Source organism: Salvelinus namaycush, chromosome 29 (genome assembly GCF_016432855.1).
Source record: "Salvelinus namaycush isolate Seneca chromosome 29, SaNama_1.0, whole genome shotgun sequence".
NCBI classification, from domain to species: Eukaryota; Metazoa; Chordata; class Actinopteri; order Salmoniformes; family Salmonidae; genus Salvelinus; species Salvelinus namaycush.
Window position 1 is genome coordinate 28749317 of NC_052335.1, and position 18147 is coordinate 28767463.

The 18147-nt window shown below is 43.3% G+C and overlaps 1 protein-coding gene across 1 annotated transcript; it reads right to left on the reverse strand.

Moving 5' to 3' along the window:
• Positions 1-420: 420 nt before the first annotated feature.
• On the reverse strand, positions 421-18010 carry xkr5a (XK related 5a). Its single transcript, XM_038968844.1, has 7 exons — positions 17814-18010; positions 12673-12856; positions 11936-12120; positions 6336-6548; positions 5291-5460; positions 4802-4913; positions 421-1974 (listed from the first exon to the last, which is right to left on the reverse strand). The coding sequence occupies exons 1-7, from the start codon at positions 17938-17940 to the stop codon at positions 917-919; spliced, it is 2049 nt and encodes a 682-aa protein (XP_038824772.1). The 5' UTR covers positions 17941-18010; the 3' UTR covers positions 421-916.
• Positions 18011-18147: the final 137 nt, after the last annotated feature.

Consider the following 18147-nt stretch of genomic DNA (forward strand, 5'->3'; position numbering starts at 1 on the left):
GTGCACGGATACTATCAATGGTACTTGGTATCGGGCCGATATGCTACTACTTGAACAGGGTATCTGTAAATGCTAGCAGATACAAAGTTCAGATATGTTGCTGACATTGTTGTTGTATCTTCACTTTAGCCGAGGTCATGTCTCCTGCCTAGTAGTGTTGGGAGAATTATTATTTTTTGATACGGTTACACATCGGGATATTCGTTTTTACGATATTGCGATATACATTTTGCGCTAGTCAACTGTACCTGTGCCAATACTCCAGTATTTTTGCTTCTATAGTGTGTTCTCCTTTATAAATGGTGAGCCAATTTCTTTATAGCACTTTTATTTCCATGACTGATTAAAACTCGTTTTCTCATGGCTGTCTCTTGTCCCTCTGCAGCAGACATATAGTGAGCAATATGTTTGGAACATCGAATCGCAATACATATAGAAGCGTAAAAATCACAATACATATCGTATCGGCACCCAAGTATGGTGATAATATCGTATCGTGAGGTCCCTGGCAATTCTCAGCCCTACTAGTTTTCATTGAATAACTTTTCTATATTTGTTACTGTATTGAAATTATTATTTTTAAAAGCATTTTTATATGTCATTATTTGTTTACTGCATTATGTTTGGTTGATTAGGAGGTAGCATTGATTGAACTGGGTTAAAGTTCATGTTATGAAAAATAAATACTTGAATCGGTACTCGCCGGTATCGGCTGATCCTCAAGAGAAAGTACTTGGTACTTGGAATGATCAGCAAGAGTTGGTAACGGTGCACATCTATAGGAAATGTATATTACATAAGATATGTGTGCTTCTAATTGAGCTGGTTTTGAGCTGGCGTTGAGATTGGAAAGTCAATAGAGAGGAAGCATAATCAGTCTCTCTCTCCCATCTGTCTTTTTATCTCTCCCTTGTTACTAAAATCCATCATCCTGGTCTCGGCGTGACAGTATCAGCTGCCTCCTGGGACCACTCAGATGGGGGATGCTGGGCGGTGAGTCCCCCTGCGCCCCAGAGTCCAGTTTGGGTGTTGAGGTGTAGCACGGACCCATCCGACCCATCTGCAGGCCCGTCATGTCCCTATGGGCGGGGTTGCTGGGGATGAAGCTAAGGCCTGCCATGCCCATGGGGGGGCTGACCCGGTCCAGGTGGGGGTTGCTGGTGATGCTGGGGGACTGGGGGTCGGCGCTGAAGTACAGTGTGGTGCTGGACAGGGTGGTGTTAGGGCAGAAGTAGGGCTCGGGGCTTTTCCCAAACAACGATTTGCCCTCAGGCGAGCTACGCTTGTAGGAGTCAGAAACCGGTGACTCCAGCGGGCTCTCCATGTCCTCCAGGCTGTCCTTACTCTCCTCCTCGCCCTCGCCGGGCGTCTCGGCTGACGTGGGCTCGTCACTAGCGCTCTGGAACTCCTCCTTGCAGTCCGAGAGGGGCGCCAAGCCCCCCTTCATTCCCTGCGATTCAGACACTGAGGCCCCGGAAACCCCGGAGACCCCGTCGCAGCTGCCGCCGCCTGCCGTGGTCGTCCCGCCGCCGCCCGTACTCTTGGCCTCAGAGTTACAATAGGACTCGTCCACTTCCAAGATGGCCGCCACACCGCCGGAACCATAGGCGCAGTTAATCTTCCCCAAGTCACCGGTTTTTAGTGCCAAGCGAATCAGGAGCCAGTGGTGATGGCGGCAGGGGCACGAGTTACCCAGCCTGGGACCGCAACTCCCAGGATGCTCCAGGAGGGAGCCAGCCACGCCTGAGAGGGAGAAGCTGCCGTGATTATGCAGGGAGGAGGGGGCAGCCTGGGGGAGGCTCTTGACACCACCCCCACCCCCCAGGGAGTAGGAAGACTCGCCCCGCTCCAGGCCCTCTAGACAGGTGGAGCCCATATGGTGGTTGTGGTGGCCCAGGCGCTGGCCCTTGCCCTGGGCGATCTCGGTGGACTTGGGGTGGAGGAAGCGGTAGTACAGGACCAGAGAGGTGGTGCCTGGAGTAGGGAGAGAAAAGAGAGGGGGAGACTTAGAAACACACAGTGTAGTACAGGGTGTTTAAATTAAGTGATGGGATTGAAAGTTCCCTATGGGAAACAGTAAAAGTTGGTTGTGTCTGAAGCTTGACATGGTGCTTTAAAAAGATCCGATGCAGCCATTTTTATCTCAATATCAAATCATTTCTTGGTAACAAATAAGTACCTTAATGTGATTGTTTTCAATTAAAATGCTCAACAAGAAAGATTTTTGCTAGGACTGTCTGGTAGTGGTCTGAGTTGGGAGGGGAAAACTGAAAACTAGCCCGTTATTGGCAGAGAGGTTTGGAACTCTTTCTTATCAAATCAAATCAAGTTTATTTTATTTAGCCCTTCGTACATCAGCTAATATCTCATTGTTATAGTGTTCCATATAGTTATAGTGTTCCATATAGTTATAGTGTTCCATATTGTTATAGTGTTACATATAGTTATAGTGTTCCATATTGTTATAGTGTTCCATATTGTTATAGTGTTCCATATAGTTATAGTGTTCTTAATTATGAAGTTGTTAATGTTCTTAGCTTTATCCATTTGAAAATAAGACACATACAAAGATTCTGGGGATGAGCATGAGCTTGAGAAATTGAACTTTATTCCATTACTCAACAGTATGAAAGCAGATCTAATTAAATGGAATAAATCTTCCCATAAATCTTACAGGCAGAATAAACCTCTTTAGAATGGCATGCCTGCCAAAGATTTAGTATTTATTTTCGGTAATACCAATTACCCCACCAAAGACATTCTTTAAAAAAGTATACTCGGTCATAACATACTTTATATGGGCAAATAAAATGTATAGAATAAACCACTTCCTAAATCTCAGGGAGGTTTTAACCTTCCAGACTTGGAATTGTATCAACTCGCTACCAATGCACTAAAGGAGGAACAATGGGTACATATCATATTTTGTTTTGTCAACATTTAGAAAGTTTACAGACAAATTAGCTCTTTCCATAAGGCCTGTTATGCCATGTTTTATCCAACATGTATCTCTAACATCAGATGTGTACAGTGTGGTATCCCTCAGGGCAGTTGCATTGGGCTGTTAGAAATTATTTGCCACTTGTTTTACAAGAACCTAAAATGACTATGTATGCTGATGACTGCACAATGTACACATCAGCACCTACAGCCAGTGAGCTCACTGAGACTCTTAGAATGGAGTTACAGTCAGTGTCAGAATGGGTCATTAATAATAAACTGGTCTGAAAAATAATTGTATTTGGTTTAAAGCATTATCTTAGACCTAAACCTCAACTGGAGTTATGCATAAAGGGTATGAACATTGAACAAGGTGAAAAAGCTGAACTCTTAGGAGTAACATTGGATAGTCAGTTATTATGGTCTTGTCATATTGACAAAGTTGTTGTGAAGATGGGGAGAGGTATGTCTGTTATAAAAATGTATTCTGCGTGTTTGACACAAAGATCAACTGTACTAGTTGTTTAGGCTCTGATATTGTCCCATCTTGATTACTGTCCGGCAACATGGGCAGGTGCAGCAGAGAAAAGCAAAGCTGCAGCTGGCTCAAAACAAAGCAGCACACCTTGCCTTTAACTGCAAACATAGAACTAACATCAACAACATGCATGATAGTCATAGATACACTTCAAACAGACATGCATACCCAACCAGACACGCCACTATGGGTTTCTTCACAGTACCTAAACTGAAAACAGATGTACTGTAATGCGTCGCTCAGCTTTGTATAGAGCCATGTCATCGTGGAATGCTCTGCCACCAGAGGTTTTAGGCAAAAAGCAAGTTTAGCTAAAAAAAAAAAAACATATTGTATCACAGCACCTCTTCTCTTTATAAATAATCACATTTAACTGTAGTGTATATAAGAATATGAATATATGAATAGTGTGTAAATAGTATTTTTGTTGTCTCTTGGTGTCTTTCCTATATACAACTATTTTATTTCATGTTGTTCTTGTCTTACTGTTCTGTACTTTGTCATGTATTATGTGGACCCCATGAGGAGTAGCTGCTGCATGTGCAGTAGATAATGAGGATCCTAATAAAATAAACTTGCATAAAAAGGTTGGATGGAAACCTGGTTTGTGACAGTAACAAGACTCTACTAGAAAGCTCACCATTACCTTGTAAATAATTATCTTATTGTGAGTTTATTTTCTTCCAATAATGACCTTTTTTGTGCTAAAGTTAAGACATTTTCAGCTATGCTCTATTTGAACTGGCTAGCTAGCTAACAAGCTAAAAATATACCAAAACATCCTTTAGGAAGTTTCTTTTAGTTGCTAGATAGTTTCTTTTAGCTGCCTGGCATGACATATACAAACAATTATTTTGAAACTAATGGGTTTATAGTGTTAAAATCAGGTAGTTATGATATTTGGATCACCAAGCTGCTGATGTCATGTAGAGGCTGTCATTTCTGTGTTTATACTTTTCATAACGACAACGACATGTTGGTGTCGGACAACAATAGAACGTTTATGATGTCACTGCGACAGCTGTCTACAGCATGTCAATATAACAACTGCAAACCAGCCTTTAGATAGACAATATATCTCTTACAACCATGAACATTACTAAATCTGTGATATTTGAGGTTTCTCTGGTAGTAGAAATTTTCCCTAAATGAAATCTACATTTGAATAGAAGAAGTTTCCTTTTTTAACACGTAATAGGTTTAACTTTAGCTTTGTAATAGCTCTTTTTAACATCCTCTGTTAAGTGCACACACCTCAGGCATAACCTGGGGGTTAAAACTAAATTCTACATTAGAATAAGGAGACTCCAAAGATTGACTCACCAAGCAGGAAGCTGCACAGCACGACGGTAGGGAGGGTTATGCTATCCCATGATTTCTCACTGAGGAAGTCTGACGCTGCCACTAGTAGTGTGGCATTCTCCAGTAGCATGGCCTATAGGAGAAGAGGTCAAACGAGAGGTCAGGAGAGTGAACAAATAGCCAGCCCCCCCCCAAAAAAATATACAACTCATCTCAAAGACACAGGGGTGAAGGCATAAGACAAGGAATGACAACGAGCACCAGGAGATTCAAACAGAAGTCAATCAGAACACTCCTAAGCTGCACATTCAATTCAAATTAAACCAATCTTTATTGTCCCTGAAGGGCAATCCTCATCCTCCTTGTCATCATACGTGCCACGTAGAAGCAGGAAATTGAAACTGAACTAAATCTGAACTAACTAATATTTTTATTCTCCCCAAAGGGTAATTCAGTTGCTGCGTACGAATTTACCCTCTATCGAGTTTCTTCTCTCTCTCTCGTACGTACCAGGTAGAAGCCGGCCATGCGGAAGCGCGAGGGGCCTTCTTTGACATTGAGGAAGAGGAAGATGTGGACTAATCCCAGCACGGCGTTGAACAGCCGCCAGCGCCACGGGCCAGTGCAGATATCGGGTTGCTGGGCGACCAGCCAGAAAGACGCTGTGAGCCAGTGGAAGCCTGGAGGTCAATGTAAAAATACATTATTCCAGAGTGAATTAGACAGTGGAGCACTACTGTGGTGGGAATACAGAGTGTGTGTGTGTGTGTCTGTGAGACAGAGAGTGTGTGTGTGTGTGTGTGTGTGTGTGTGTGTGTGTGTGTGTGTGTGTGTGTGTGTGTGTGTGTGTGTGTGTGTGTGTGTGTGTGTGTGTGTGTATGTGCGTGTGCATGTGTGTGTGCATGTGTGACGGCAAGAGAGACAGGGTTGTGTGTGTGTGTGTATGCACGTGTGCTCAGCAGGACCAGAAGGAACAGAGACAGAGAGGTAAGAGGTAATGTGCATCGTCATGCAGGGGGACACTGGTTGCCAAGAAACTAGCTTTGAAGGGCGATATGTGTTGTGAAGATGCCTTTTGTTGATTTGTTTATTTATAATCAAACCTGAGGCTTTGAGCATTTGGTATAATGCACAGAGGTTAATTGTAGGTCAAATCAGTTTATTCTAAATGACCATTTTGATTGGTTCTGCTGTCAGATGATTGTGAAGCATCTCAAATCTGCATTGATGCATTATTGACGACAATCGAGTTCTCTGAGTAAATACTGATGCTCAAGGAGTTAACAGTAACTCTCTCTCTCTCTCTCTCTACCTTTATACGATCATGCCGACCAGAACCAAACTGTGCTGGCCTGGCTCAGATTTTCTCTGTTCACATTGTCCTTTTCAGCAGGGTTTCCAGCAACTATGTGGATGCTTAACCAGGCCTGCTCAGTACAGCTTGGTTTGGCTTGGCTTGATTTTGCTCAGTCGTGTGAAAAGCCCTCTAGTTTCTCCAGTTGTTGCACTGCTCCCTCCCTCCCTCCCTCCCTCCCTCCCTCCCTCCCTCTCTCACCTGCCACTCCGCAGGTCCACCAGTGGAAGTAGCGGGCGAAAGACATGAGGCTTGCCACCCGGGCACCCAGCATGCCCGCCCTCCACAGCAGCTGGCACAGCAGGGCGGCCGGGGGCATGGCCAGGTGCCCCGGGCGTATAAGGCAGCACGCCCGGCTGAACAGCACCAGCGCCCAGGACAGCGACAGCAGGCACAGGCCGGCGCATGCCGCCACTGTGGAGGCAGATTAATGGGGAGAGGGTGAGAATGAGAGGGAAGTATGGGGAGGCGGGGGGAGTGAGAAATGATCAGATCTTTTTTACAGACCAGGTTTTTCCATTACAAAAATGACCAATTACAAGTTAGTTTCTTAGGGATTTTCTTTCCTTCCTATTTTAAGTGGCTGACTATAACCGGCTACCATTTCACTTCTCAACAAGGTTCCCATCCTGATTATAGACCTCTATAGTCCCAGATGAGCTGGCATGATCTGATGGATAACACAGTTTGATCTGATGGATAGCACCGTTTGATCTGATGGATAACACCGTTTGATCTGATGGATAACACCGTTTGATCTGATGGATAACATCGTTTGATCTGATGGATAACACAGTTTGATCTGATGGATAACACCGTTTGATCTGATGGATAGCACCGTTTGATCTGATGGATAACACAGTTTGATCTGATTTCAATGAAAATTCCAGAATGTTAGGGAATCCTCAGTTCTTTAGGATATGACTGTATATTTCAGTAACAAAATTACATACAGTGCCTTCGGAAAGTATTCATACCCCTTGACCTTTTCCACATTTTGTAACGTTAAAGCCTTATTCAAAAATGTATTAAATAAAAGTAATTCCTCCTCAGCAATCTACACACAATATCCCATAATAACGAAGTGAATACAGGTCTTTAGAAATATTTGCACATTTATTAAAAATAAAAATACCTTATTTACATAGGTTTTCAGCCCCTTTGCTATGAGACTCAAAATTGAGCTCAGGTGCATCCTGTTTCCATTGATCGACCTTGAGATGTTTCTACAACTTGATTGGAGTCCACCTGTTGTAAATTCAATTGATTGGACATGATTTGGAAAGGCACAAACCTGTTTAGTAAAAGGCACATGACAGCCTGCTTGGACCATGAAAAACAAGATTCTCTGGTTTGATGAAACTTTGGCCTGAATGCCAAGCGTCACATCTGGAGGGAACCTGTCACCGTTCTTTCTCCGAGTTGTAACAGCAAGCAGAGCAGAAACTGGCTACTCTTTAGTTGGCTGATGTAGCTGGCAAGGTAACGGCTGCTTAACTTATCAGAAAAATATCTAACTAGTGTTTATTCACTGTGCTGAGCTAGCAGCGTAACTCCGAGTTTTCCAAAGTTGGTCCTTAAAGCTATAGTCTGGAATAATGGTTATTTCAATTAGAGGCGAAAGAAACGCACACCTATTTAGGCGAGGTGCTGGTTAGCGGAGTGGAACACTTAAAAAAATAAAGGAGAGCCGCACACTCTAGGAGCTCAGACAAGATGTCTTCATCAGGGTATACCGGGTGAACCATTGATTCTATTCTTGGATAATATCATGTATAATATGTACATCAAGGTAATTATTTTTGTAAAACAAATGGGAGGAAGACCTGGTAGAAGCTATTGGGCATGATGAATGGATACAGATATGTTTGAATGCCCAGTCATGTTCATATCATCTCAGACATCAATTACTGCAGTTTAAGACCATCCATAGAACTTACTACACAGGAAACCATGAAGTTTATTAGGCTACGGGCTAAAGATGAAATAATTTATGATGAGGGTGGTGAAAGCGCACAGTGATGAGCTTGATGGTCCTTTCCAATAAATATTGAAGGTCTTATTCTGATGTTTTCGGTACATGAACATTTTAACGAAAAAGTACATTTTGTGTGCTCTACGTCATCACACACTGACTTATCTGCAATAAGTCTGTTTGGTGAAAACATACCACTGGTGGGAAAATGTGCATATTTTCTTAATGCAGGTTCTAGAATATTCACATGAAAATCTGTCGCCAATTGGATCGAAACCTAGCTAGTGAGGCTAAAGAAAGTGTGCCATATCAATTTACCTAATTGTTACTTTGGACAAAAATCAAGACTTCAATATTGTTGTCATGCTTTTTGTATAACAAATATTATTTTAGAAAAATTCTGAATTTTCCATTAATCGTAATTAATCACAGCAAATCCTGCGATTACCTCGATTAAATGTTGTTATCGTTGGACCGCCCTATTTCATACATATGCAGGGAAAATGTTACAGGGAAGTGTCATGAATTCAGAATAGGGCAGTATAAGATACAATTGTACATCTTCACAATTCATTGGGTGTTAGACAGCTTTTTTATTATTATTCCCAATCCAACCCTAGGATCATCTTTCCCACTGTCCGTGCAATCTTATTCTGTAGCCAGGTTTCCATCCAACCTTTTTATGCGAGTAAAGTACATGTCGAAAAAAAGAATTTCATTACAGGCCTGAGAGTAAACTTTAAAAATGTCGACAAAACAAAATACGCTAGACATGGTGGGATCTTTGTGTCTGTAAAATGAATTATGAGAGAAATATCTGCAGAAAGGCTTTTATGCGCAAATATTGATATAACCATCATATTGAAGTAAACTTAGGAGTCACGCGATGACATGTGTGGCACTCCCACTGCGACTCAGTCTCCTGTATCTATGCTGCAATATTCCATGTGCCGGGGGGCTAGGGCCAGTCTGCTATATCTGGTGTAATTCTCCTGTCTTATCTGGTGTCCTGTGTGATCTTAGATATGCTCCCTCTAATTATCCCATCTCTCTCCCCCTCCCGGAGGACCTGAGCTCAAGGACCATGCCTCAGGACTACCTGGCCTGACGACTCCTGGCTGTCCCCGTCCCTAGTCCACCTGGTTGTGCTGGATACCCAGTTTCTGCTGTTCTGCCTGCGGCTATGGAACACTGACCTGTTCACTGGACCCCCACATGCTGTCTCAACCTCGAATGGCTCGGCTATGAAAAGCCAACTGACATTAAGTCCCGAGGTGCTGACCTCTTGCACCCTCTACAAACACTGTGATTATTATTTGACCCTGCTGGTCTTCTATTAACGTCTGAAGAACAATCTGGCCTTAACGGCCATGTACTCTTATAATCTCCACCCGGCACAGCCAGAAGAGGACTGGCCACCCCTCAGAGTCTGGTTCCTCTAGATTTCTTCATAGGTTCCTGCCTTTCTAGAGTTTTTCCTAGCCACCGTGCTTCTACATCTGTATTACTTGCTCTCTGGGGTTTCTAGGTTCGGTTTCTGTATAAGCACTTTCTGACAACTGCTGTTGTAAAAAGGGCTCAATAAATACATTTTATTGATTGATTAGGCTAGAGATTAAATAAGTTATGATGAATTTCACAGGGTGGTGAAAGTGCACAGTGATGAACTTCACAGGGTGGTGAAAGTGCACGGTGATGAGCTTGATGCTCCTTTCCAATAAATATCCAGGGTCTTATTCTGGTGACATGATGATCGATGCTTGGCTGCTGTTTGACAAATAAAAAGTATTATTTTAGTCCATAATAATCTCATCATGTAGGGAATACATGTGCTCTAGCCAACAGAGTGCAGGTGCTAGAGCACATGTGCCATAACCAGAGTGGACACACTCGGTACATAACATATTTTTGTGACAAAACCATCAGTAGTGTTGAAAATGCGATGAAAACCCATTTAACTTGTTTTTTTTCTGTACATGAAAATGTAACCGCAAAAGGTACTTGTATGTGCACTACGTCATCACACACAGCCTTTTATATGCAACAAGTCAACTTTATGAAAACACATATCTAGTGGGGGAAATAAGCATCTTGTTTTTATGTAGATATTCACATGAAAATCTGTCAATTGGATGGAAACCTAACTAATGTGATCTAAAAGACTAAACTGATCCTAATCAGAACCTCTATTTTGAGATGCTTAAAACACACCAGATGGGAGGCCAGGAGCCTTATGCATTAAGCATCTCAGTGCAGGAGTGGTGATCTAGGGTCAGTTTAAACTTGGTCCTAGATCAGTACACTTCATGAATTCGGGCCCACTAAGAGATGGTAAAAATGGTATTATTACATATATTGAACAAACATATAAAAACACAACATGTAAAGTGTTGGTCCCATGTTTTATGAGCTGAAATAAAAGATCCCAGAAACTTTCCATACACACAAAAATCGTATTTAAAAATATATGTTTGTTACATCCCTGTTAGTGAGCATTTCTTTTTTGACAAGATAATCCATACACCTGATGAAGGTGTGGCATATCAAGAAGCTGATTAAAAACCAGCATGGTCATTACACAGGTGCACCTTGTGCTGGGGACAATCAAGAAAAGGCCACTCTAAAATGTTTAGTTGTGTCACACAACAATGCCACAGATATCTTAAGTTGAGGGAATGAATGTCCAACAGAGCTGTTGCCAGAGAAGTTAATGTTAATTTCTCTACCATAAGCCACCTCCAATGTCGTTTGAGAGACCACGTGTAGCCACGCCAGCCCAGGACTTCCACATCCGGCTTCTTCACCTGCTGGATTATCTGACCAGCCACCCGGACAGCTGATGAAACTGTGGGTTTGCACAACAGAAGAATTTCTGCACAAACTGTCAGAAACCGTCTCAGGGAAGCTCATCTGCATGCTCGTTGTCCTCACAAGGGTCTTGACCTGACTGCAAGTTTGGCGTCGTAACTGACTTCAGTGTGCAAATGGTCACCTTGAATGGCCACTGGAGAAGTTCTTCACGGATGAATCCCGGTTTCAACTGTACCGGGCAGATGGCAGACAGCGTGTATGGCGTCGTGTGGGCGAGCGGTTTGCTGATGTTAAAGTTGTGAACAGAGTGGCCCATGGTGGAGTTATGTTATGGGCACGCATAAACTACGGATAACAAACACAATTGTATTTTATTGATGGCAATTTGAATGCACAGAGATAGACGAGATCCTGAGGCCCATTGTCGTGCCATTCATCCGCCGCCATCACCTCATGTTTCAGCATGACAATGCACGGCCCCATGTCGCAAGGATCTGAACACAATTCCTGGAAGCTGAAAATGTCCCAGTCCCAGTGGCCTGCATACTCACCAGATATGTCACCCATTGAGCATGTTTGGGATGCTCTGGATCGACAGAGTGTTCCAATTCCCGACAATATCCAGCAACTTCGTAGAGCCATTGGGACAACATTCCACAGGCCACAATCAACAGCCTGATCAACTCTATGCGAAGGGGATGTGTCGCGCTGCATGATGCAAATGGTGGTCACACCAGATACTGACTGGTTTTCTGATCCACGCCCCTACCTTTTTTTTAAGGTGTCTGTGACCAACAGATACATATCTGTATTCCCAGTCATGTGAAATCCATAGATTAGGGCCTAATGAATGTATTTCAATTGACTGATTTCCTTATATGAACTGTAAATCAGTAAAATCGTTTAAATTGTTGCATGTTGCTTTTATATTTGTGTTCAGTGTAGTAATTAATAACATATGATTTATGTTATATGTTTGTTTCTTTGTAATTAATTGGGTACAGTGGTGTCTTACCCGGGGAGTCGAGTTCCACGTCAGTGACGGCCAGGACGTAGGTCTGCAGCAGGGTCTGCGGTAGGGTGAGGACCAGGGCCTCTAACAGGCGGAGGGCGGACACATCAGCCTGCTGCATCACAGCCGCCCCCAGCTCCCCCGCAGTGCCCTGCATGTCCCATACAGACACCATGCAGTCCCACAACCTGCCAGAAGGTGGAGACAAAGACTAACAGCTGTGAGACAGAGCTGGTGAGATAGGGTCAGCGCTAGAGAGCAGTGGGTTATGCATGGCGGTGGATGATGCGATGTACTGTGTGTTGGTGGGATTATGTAAGAAATTCTGCAATTTGGATATAATGTAGATTTTAAGATTCTAGGTTTAATGATAGAAACCTCTCAAGGTAACCTCTAATGCGCATCACTTCCGGTATAGTACTAGAGGAAAAATAGGATAAGAGATCTTATTCATCCAACTAAGAAAATCAATGGCAGGTTTCTAAATTATGTTTACTCTGAATTACTCTGAGCTGAAAGCAACTTCTCCGTCAAATTCTAATTCTGAGCCCCATTGCCTTGTTGTCTGAGTCAGGGTGGTGTTCATTAAGGCACAGTGGAAATAAAACATTCTAAAATATTTTGTCACAAAAAACAAAAGCAAGCATTTCTAATTGGACAAGTTCAGATAGTACCTCCACATTTCTGTTTTTGTGCCTATTGAACACACCCAGGTGAGGCCATTGTTCAGGTGGGCTTACCTTTGGAAGATGCCCAGTTGCAACACGTGTGTGAGGGTCAGGAACCAATAGTTGTCTTCCCCATCGTCATGGTACCACCTGAGACTCAACACCTGAACCAGTATCCCTGGCAACAGGAGGGCGAGGGTCAACCCCGCCCACTGTGTTTCCTCATTCCATAGGTAGAATCCTATGCAGTAGATCACTGTATAGAACACATACACACACACACACAGGGAGGAAATAGATACATTATAATACATTTGTAACAGTATAATAGTGTATCGTTGCATTGAAGTACTAAGGTCTATTTACCTCCCTACATACAAAATATTTTAGATGACATTCTGATCACAACAATGTTTTCTTTTGGTTACATTCTGGACAGTCTATGGTGGGAGTGAATGGTGACACATTCCATTGCACACAAAGTAATCTACATGAATCAGTGAGTGAGTGAGAGAGTGGATGGGTGGATTAATGGTATATTGGGAAACAATCCCCTTGCCCTGACTCCTGGTTTCACAAAAACTTACATGTAAAACCCATATCAAATTCATTGATACTCATTAATGAATGAATTGCCATTTAAAGTGTATGCCTCTTAACCACAAATTTGGCTGGGGGAGAGAGAAGTGCTCGTTGGCTAGATATTGATTATTTCTGTCACATCCCTCCGGACTGGCTGTCTCCGTTGGTGGTGCCCTAGAGAGCGCCTCAGGCACAGCAGTATTTTTATCCGGTTGAAAGGCATCCGTGCCAAGGCCAAAGTCGCTTCGCGCGCAGTCAGTCACCTTTGCCGAAGCTCTTGTCATTGATCTGCTTACTCAGGGCTTCTCACACACGCAAACAAGGATGCACAGCACCTGTTTCCAGAAGAACGGCCCGGAGGGGACCTCACCTGCTCGCGTGCCCTTCGACCGACATACAAAATCAAACATCACCAAAAGCATTTATCTTATTATCGGCATGATTTGCAGCATGCAAGTTGAGTAGATGTAGCCAGCAATAGAAACAAGATAGAACTGTGAGTGATAGTAGCTAAATTGGGTTTAGAAACCTCAGTCAAACGCTGTCACGGATGACCATAATTTGGCATCATCCCAATTCAGTGCATGTAGATATCGTACATTTTGAGAAGGCACTCTGTAAAAAGGCCCAACCTACAACCCTACATGTCACCATCAATACATAAAAGGAAACCAGTCTTCATGAAGAGATCCTTAAACACTTTTAGCGATCTTTGTAATTACAAATCAATTTATATTTCTCACATGCTTCGTAAACAACAAGTGTAGTTGCTAACTTATGGGCCCTTCCCAACAATGCAGACAGATTTTTTTTTAAAGAAAATAAACAATAAATAATAATAAAACAACAAATAAATACACGAGTAACGATAACTTGGCTATACACAAGGGGTACCAGTACAGAGTCGATGTGCAGGGTTATGAGGTAATTGAGGTAGTTATGTACAGTCCAGTCAAGGTTTTTTTCTTTATTTTTACTATTTTCTACATTGCATCAAAACTATGAAATAACACATATGGAATCATATAGTAACCAAAAAAGTTGGTTCTTCAAAGATTCTTCAAAGTAGCCACCCTTTGCCTTGATGACAGCTTTGCACACTCTTGGCATTCTCTCAACCATCTTCACCAGGAATGCTTTTCAAACACTCTTGAAGGAGTTCCCACATATGCTTGTACTTGTTGGCTGCTTTTCCTTCACTCTGCGGTCCAACTCATCCCAAACCATCTCAATTGGGTTGAGGTCGGGTGATTGTGGAGGCCAGGTCATCTGATGCAGCACTCCATCACTCTCCTTCTTGGTCAAATAGCCCTTACACAGCCTGGAGGTGTGTTGGGTCATTGTCCGGTTGAAAGAAAATGATAGTCCCGCGCAAACCAGATGGGATGGCGTGTCGCTGCAGAATGCTGTGATAGCCATGCTGGTTAAGTGTGCCTTGAATTCTAAATCCCTGACAGTGTCAGCAGCAAAGTACCCCCACAACATCACACCTCCTCCATGCTTCGCTGTGGGAACCACACATGCAGAGATCATCCGTTCACCTGTTTCACAAAGACACGGCGGTTGGAACGAAAAATCTAAAATTTGGACTCATCAGACCAAAGGACAGATTTCCACCGGTCTAATGTCCATTGCTCGTGTTTCTTGGCCCAAGCATGTCTCTTCTTATTATTGGTGTCCTTTAGTAGTGGTTTCTTTGCAGAAATTTTACCATGAAGGCCTGATTCACGCAGTCTCCTCTGAACAGTTGATGTTGACATGTGTCTGTTACTTGAACTCTGTGAAGCATTTATTTGGGCTGCGATCTGAGGTGCAACTAATGATGCAGCAATGCAGCATAGGTAACTCTGGGTCTTTCTTTCCTGTGGCAGTCCTCTTGAGAGCCAGTTTCATCTTAGCACTTGATGGGTTTTGTGACTGCACTTTTTCCGCATTGAGTGACCTTCATGTCTTAAAGTAATGATGCACTGTCGTTTCTCTTTGATAATTTGAGCTGTTCTTGCCATAATATGGACTTGGTATTTCACCAAATAGGGCCATCTTCTGTATACCAACCCTACTTTGTCATAACACAACTGATTGGCTCAAATGCATTAAGAAGGAAAGAAATTCCACAAATTAACTTTTAACATGGCACACCTGTTAATTGAAATGCATTCCAGGTGACTACCTCGTGAAGCTGGTTGAGAGAATGCCAATTGTGCAAAGCTGTCATCAAGGCAAAGGGTGGCTACTTTGAAGAATCTCAAATATAAAATATATTTTATTTGTTTATCACTTTTTTGACTACCACATGATTCCATATGTGTTATTTCATAGCTTTGAAGTCTTCACTATTATTCTACAACGTAGAAAATAGTAAAAATAAAGAAAATCCCTGGAATGAGTAGGTGTGTCCAAACTTTCGACTGGTACTGTACGTACAGGTAAGGATAAAGTGACTATGCAACAGGATAAATAATAAACAGTAGCAGCAGCCTATATGATAAGTCAAAATAATTAGTACAAAAAGGGTCAATACAGACACTGTAGTTAAATAGTCCTTTGACTCCGCCTGGTATAGAGGTCCTGGATGGCAGGGAACTTGGCCCCAGTGATGTACTGGGCCGTGCGCACTACCGTCTCTAGCGCCTTGCGATTGGATACCAAGCAGTTGCCATACTAAGTGGTGATGCAGCCAGTCAAGATGCTCTCAATGGTGCAGCTGTATAACTTTTTGAGGATTTGAAGACCCATGCCAAATGTTTTCATCCTCTGACTGTGTCGGCGTGTGTGGACCATGAGTATTCCTTAGCTTCCTTGAAGCTCTAGGCCCGCTCCACTACAGATCCGTCGATGTGGACGGGGGCGTGCTCGGCCCTCTGTTTCCTGTAGTCCACGACACCACAATGCCATGACACTGATCTCCTCCCTATAGGCTGTCTCATTGTCATCGGTGATCAGGCCAACCACCGTTATGTCGCCAGCAAACTTAATGATGGTGTTGGAGTCATGCACGGCCATGCAGTCGTAGGTGAACAAGGAGTACAGGAGGGGACTAAGCACGCACCCCTGAGGGGCCCCCGTGTTGAGTGTCAGCATGGCAGATGTGTTGTTGCCTACCCTCACCACCTGGGGGCGGCCTTTCAGGAAGTCCAGGATCCATTTGTAGAGGGAGGTGTTCAGTCTCAGGGTCCTGAGCTTAGTGCCGAGCTTAGAGGGAACTATGGTGTTGAATGATGAGCTGTAGTCAACTAACAGCATTCTCACATAGGTGTTGTTTAGGTGGGAAAGGGCAGTGTGGCGTAGTAGGATTCGATCTTAGTCCTGCATTGAAGTTGACTGTTTGGTGGCTCGGAAGTCATAGCGGGATTTCTTGTAAGCATCCGGTTTAGTGTCCCACTCCTTGCAAGTGGCAATTCTATCCTTTAGCTCAGTGTGGATGTTACTTGTAATCCACGGCTTCTGGTTGGGATATGTATATACGGTTACTGTGGGGAAAACGTTGTCGATGCACTTAGTAATGAGGTCGGTGACTGATGTGGTAAACTCCTCAATGTTATAGGACGATTCCCAGAACATATTCCAGTCTGTGCTAGCGAAACAGTCCTGTAGCTTAGCATCATCGGACCACTTCCGTATTGAGCGCATCACTGGTACTTTTGTTTGAGTTTTGCTTGTAAGCAGGAATCAGGAGGATAGAGTTATGGTCCGATTTATCAAATGGAAGGCGAGAGCTTTGAACGCGTTTCTGTGTGTGTGGAGTAAAGGTGATCTAGAGTTGTTTTGCATCTAGTTGCACAGTTTCCCTGCATTAAAATCACCGGCCACTAGGAATGTCGCCTCTGGATGTGCTTCTTTTTTTTTTGCTTACGGCCTTATACGGCTCGTTGAGTACGGTCTTAGTGCCAGCATTGGTTTGTGGTGGTAAATATACAGCTACGAAAATTAGAAATTAAAACTCTTGGTAATTAGTATGGTCTACACTACCGGACATTGGCGCTGAAAATGGTGAACATCACCAACCTGTAAAAACGGAAGTTCTGCTCCTCCAAACTAATCTCGTACATTGCCAGAGGTGAGTTTCTGAAATTCAGTGCATGCAAAATACTCATAAGATGTCCAGAGACACCTGAGTACATTTTCAAAGTATATTCACTTGCCACGTATGCGACATAGGGCATTAAGTGACGCAAACCACACATTTTATTATATGTTTATATAATTTTCTCTTCTCCAGAAATATGTTATTTGAAGGTCTCCTGAGGCTGTCCTAATCACTGCTTAATTTTCATGCAAGGAACTGGGTCCCGGTATCTAAGGGTTTAAAGACCACAATGAAACAACGCAAAGCAAGGTTACCGGGTCACGCCACATTCACATTATGTACTTCTACTTAACTAGCTAGTGTGGCTGCTTGGCTAACTAGTGATGCTGAACTGTACTGGAATAAGCGCACGATAGACTGTAGCTAAATACGCATTCCGTGAAGCCCATAATGGTACATTTTGTCGACAAACCAAGAGCTCTACCAATGCATATAACTCAGTGAAGGTCACTAAAGCGGTCCAAGGTTTGTTTGAACGTGCTGTGAATGTTCATTTGCAGAATAGAACAAAAGTTAAAGTGGCTAGTATTAGGTGTCCACTTACGCGAGGTTCTTTCGGCCAGTATCACCAGCCCCGACACACCGAAAAGGATAGCTTGGCACCATGCTATCCAACACCCGCTCCGAGCCGCGGAGGGCATCACACGGTCAACGGGCCCAGCGTTTATCATGATACGGAGAAGTGGGCGCCGCGAGAACCAACCGGGGACATTATTATTGTCATCCTTCTCCCTCCGTGGATCCGTTACATCCTCGTTTTGCTGGCTGGCTCCTGTCAAAAAATATCTGACGTCACCGTGCGGTTTTTAAAGAGATAGTACAAAGTACAGTAAGTACTGTACAAACTCCCGATGGTCACATTGACCGTGACACATCAC

Bases quoted from the DNA above. Each gene is read 5' to 3' on its own strand.
- xkr5a (XM_038968844.1), bottom strand. From the start codon at position 17,940: ATGATAAACGCTGGGCCCGTTGACCGTGTGATGCCCTCCGCGGCTCGG. The intron at 12,857-17,813 runs GTAAGTGGACAC...TGTTCTATACAG, and splicing joins ACTGGCCGAAAGAACCTCGC to TGATCTACTGCATAGGATTC. The intron at 12,121-12,672 runs GTAAGCCCACCT...ACCTTCTGGCAG, and splicing joins CAACTGGGCATCTTCCAAAG to GTTGTGGGACTGCATGGTGT.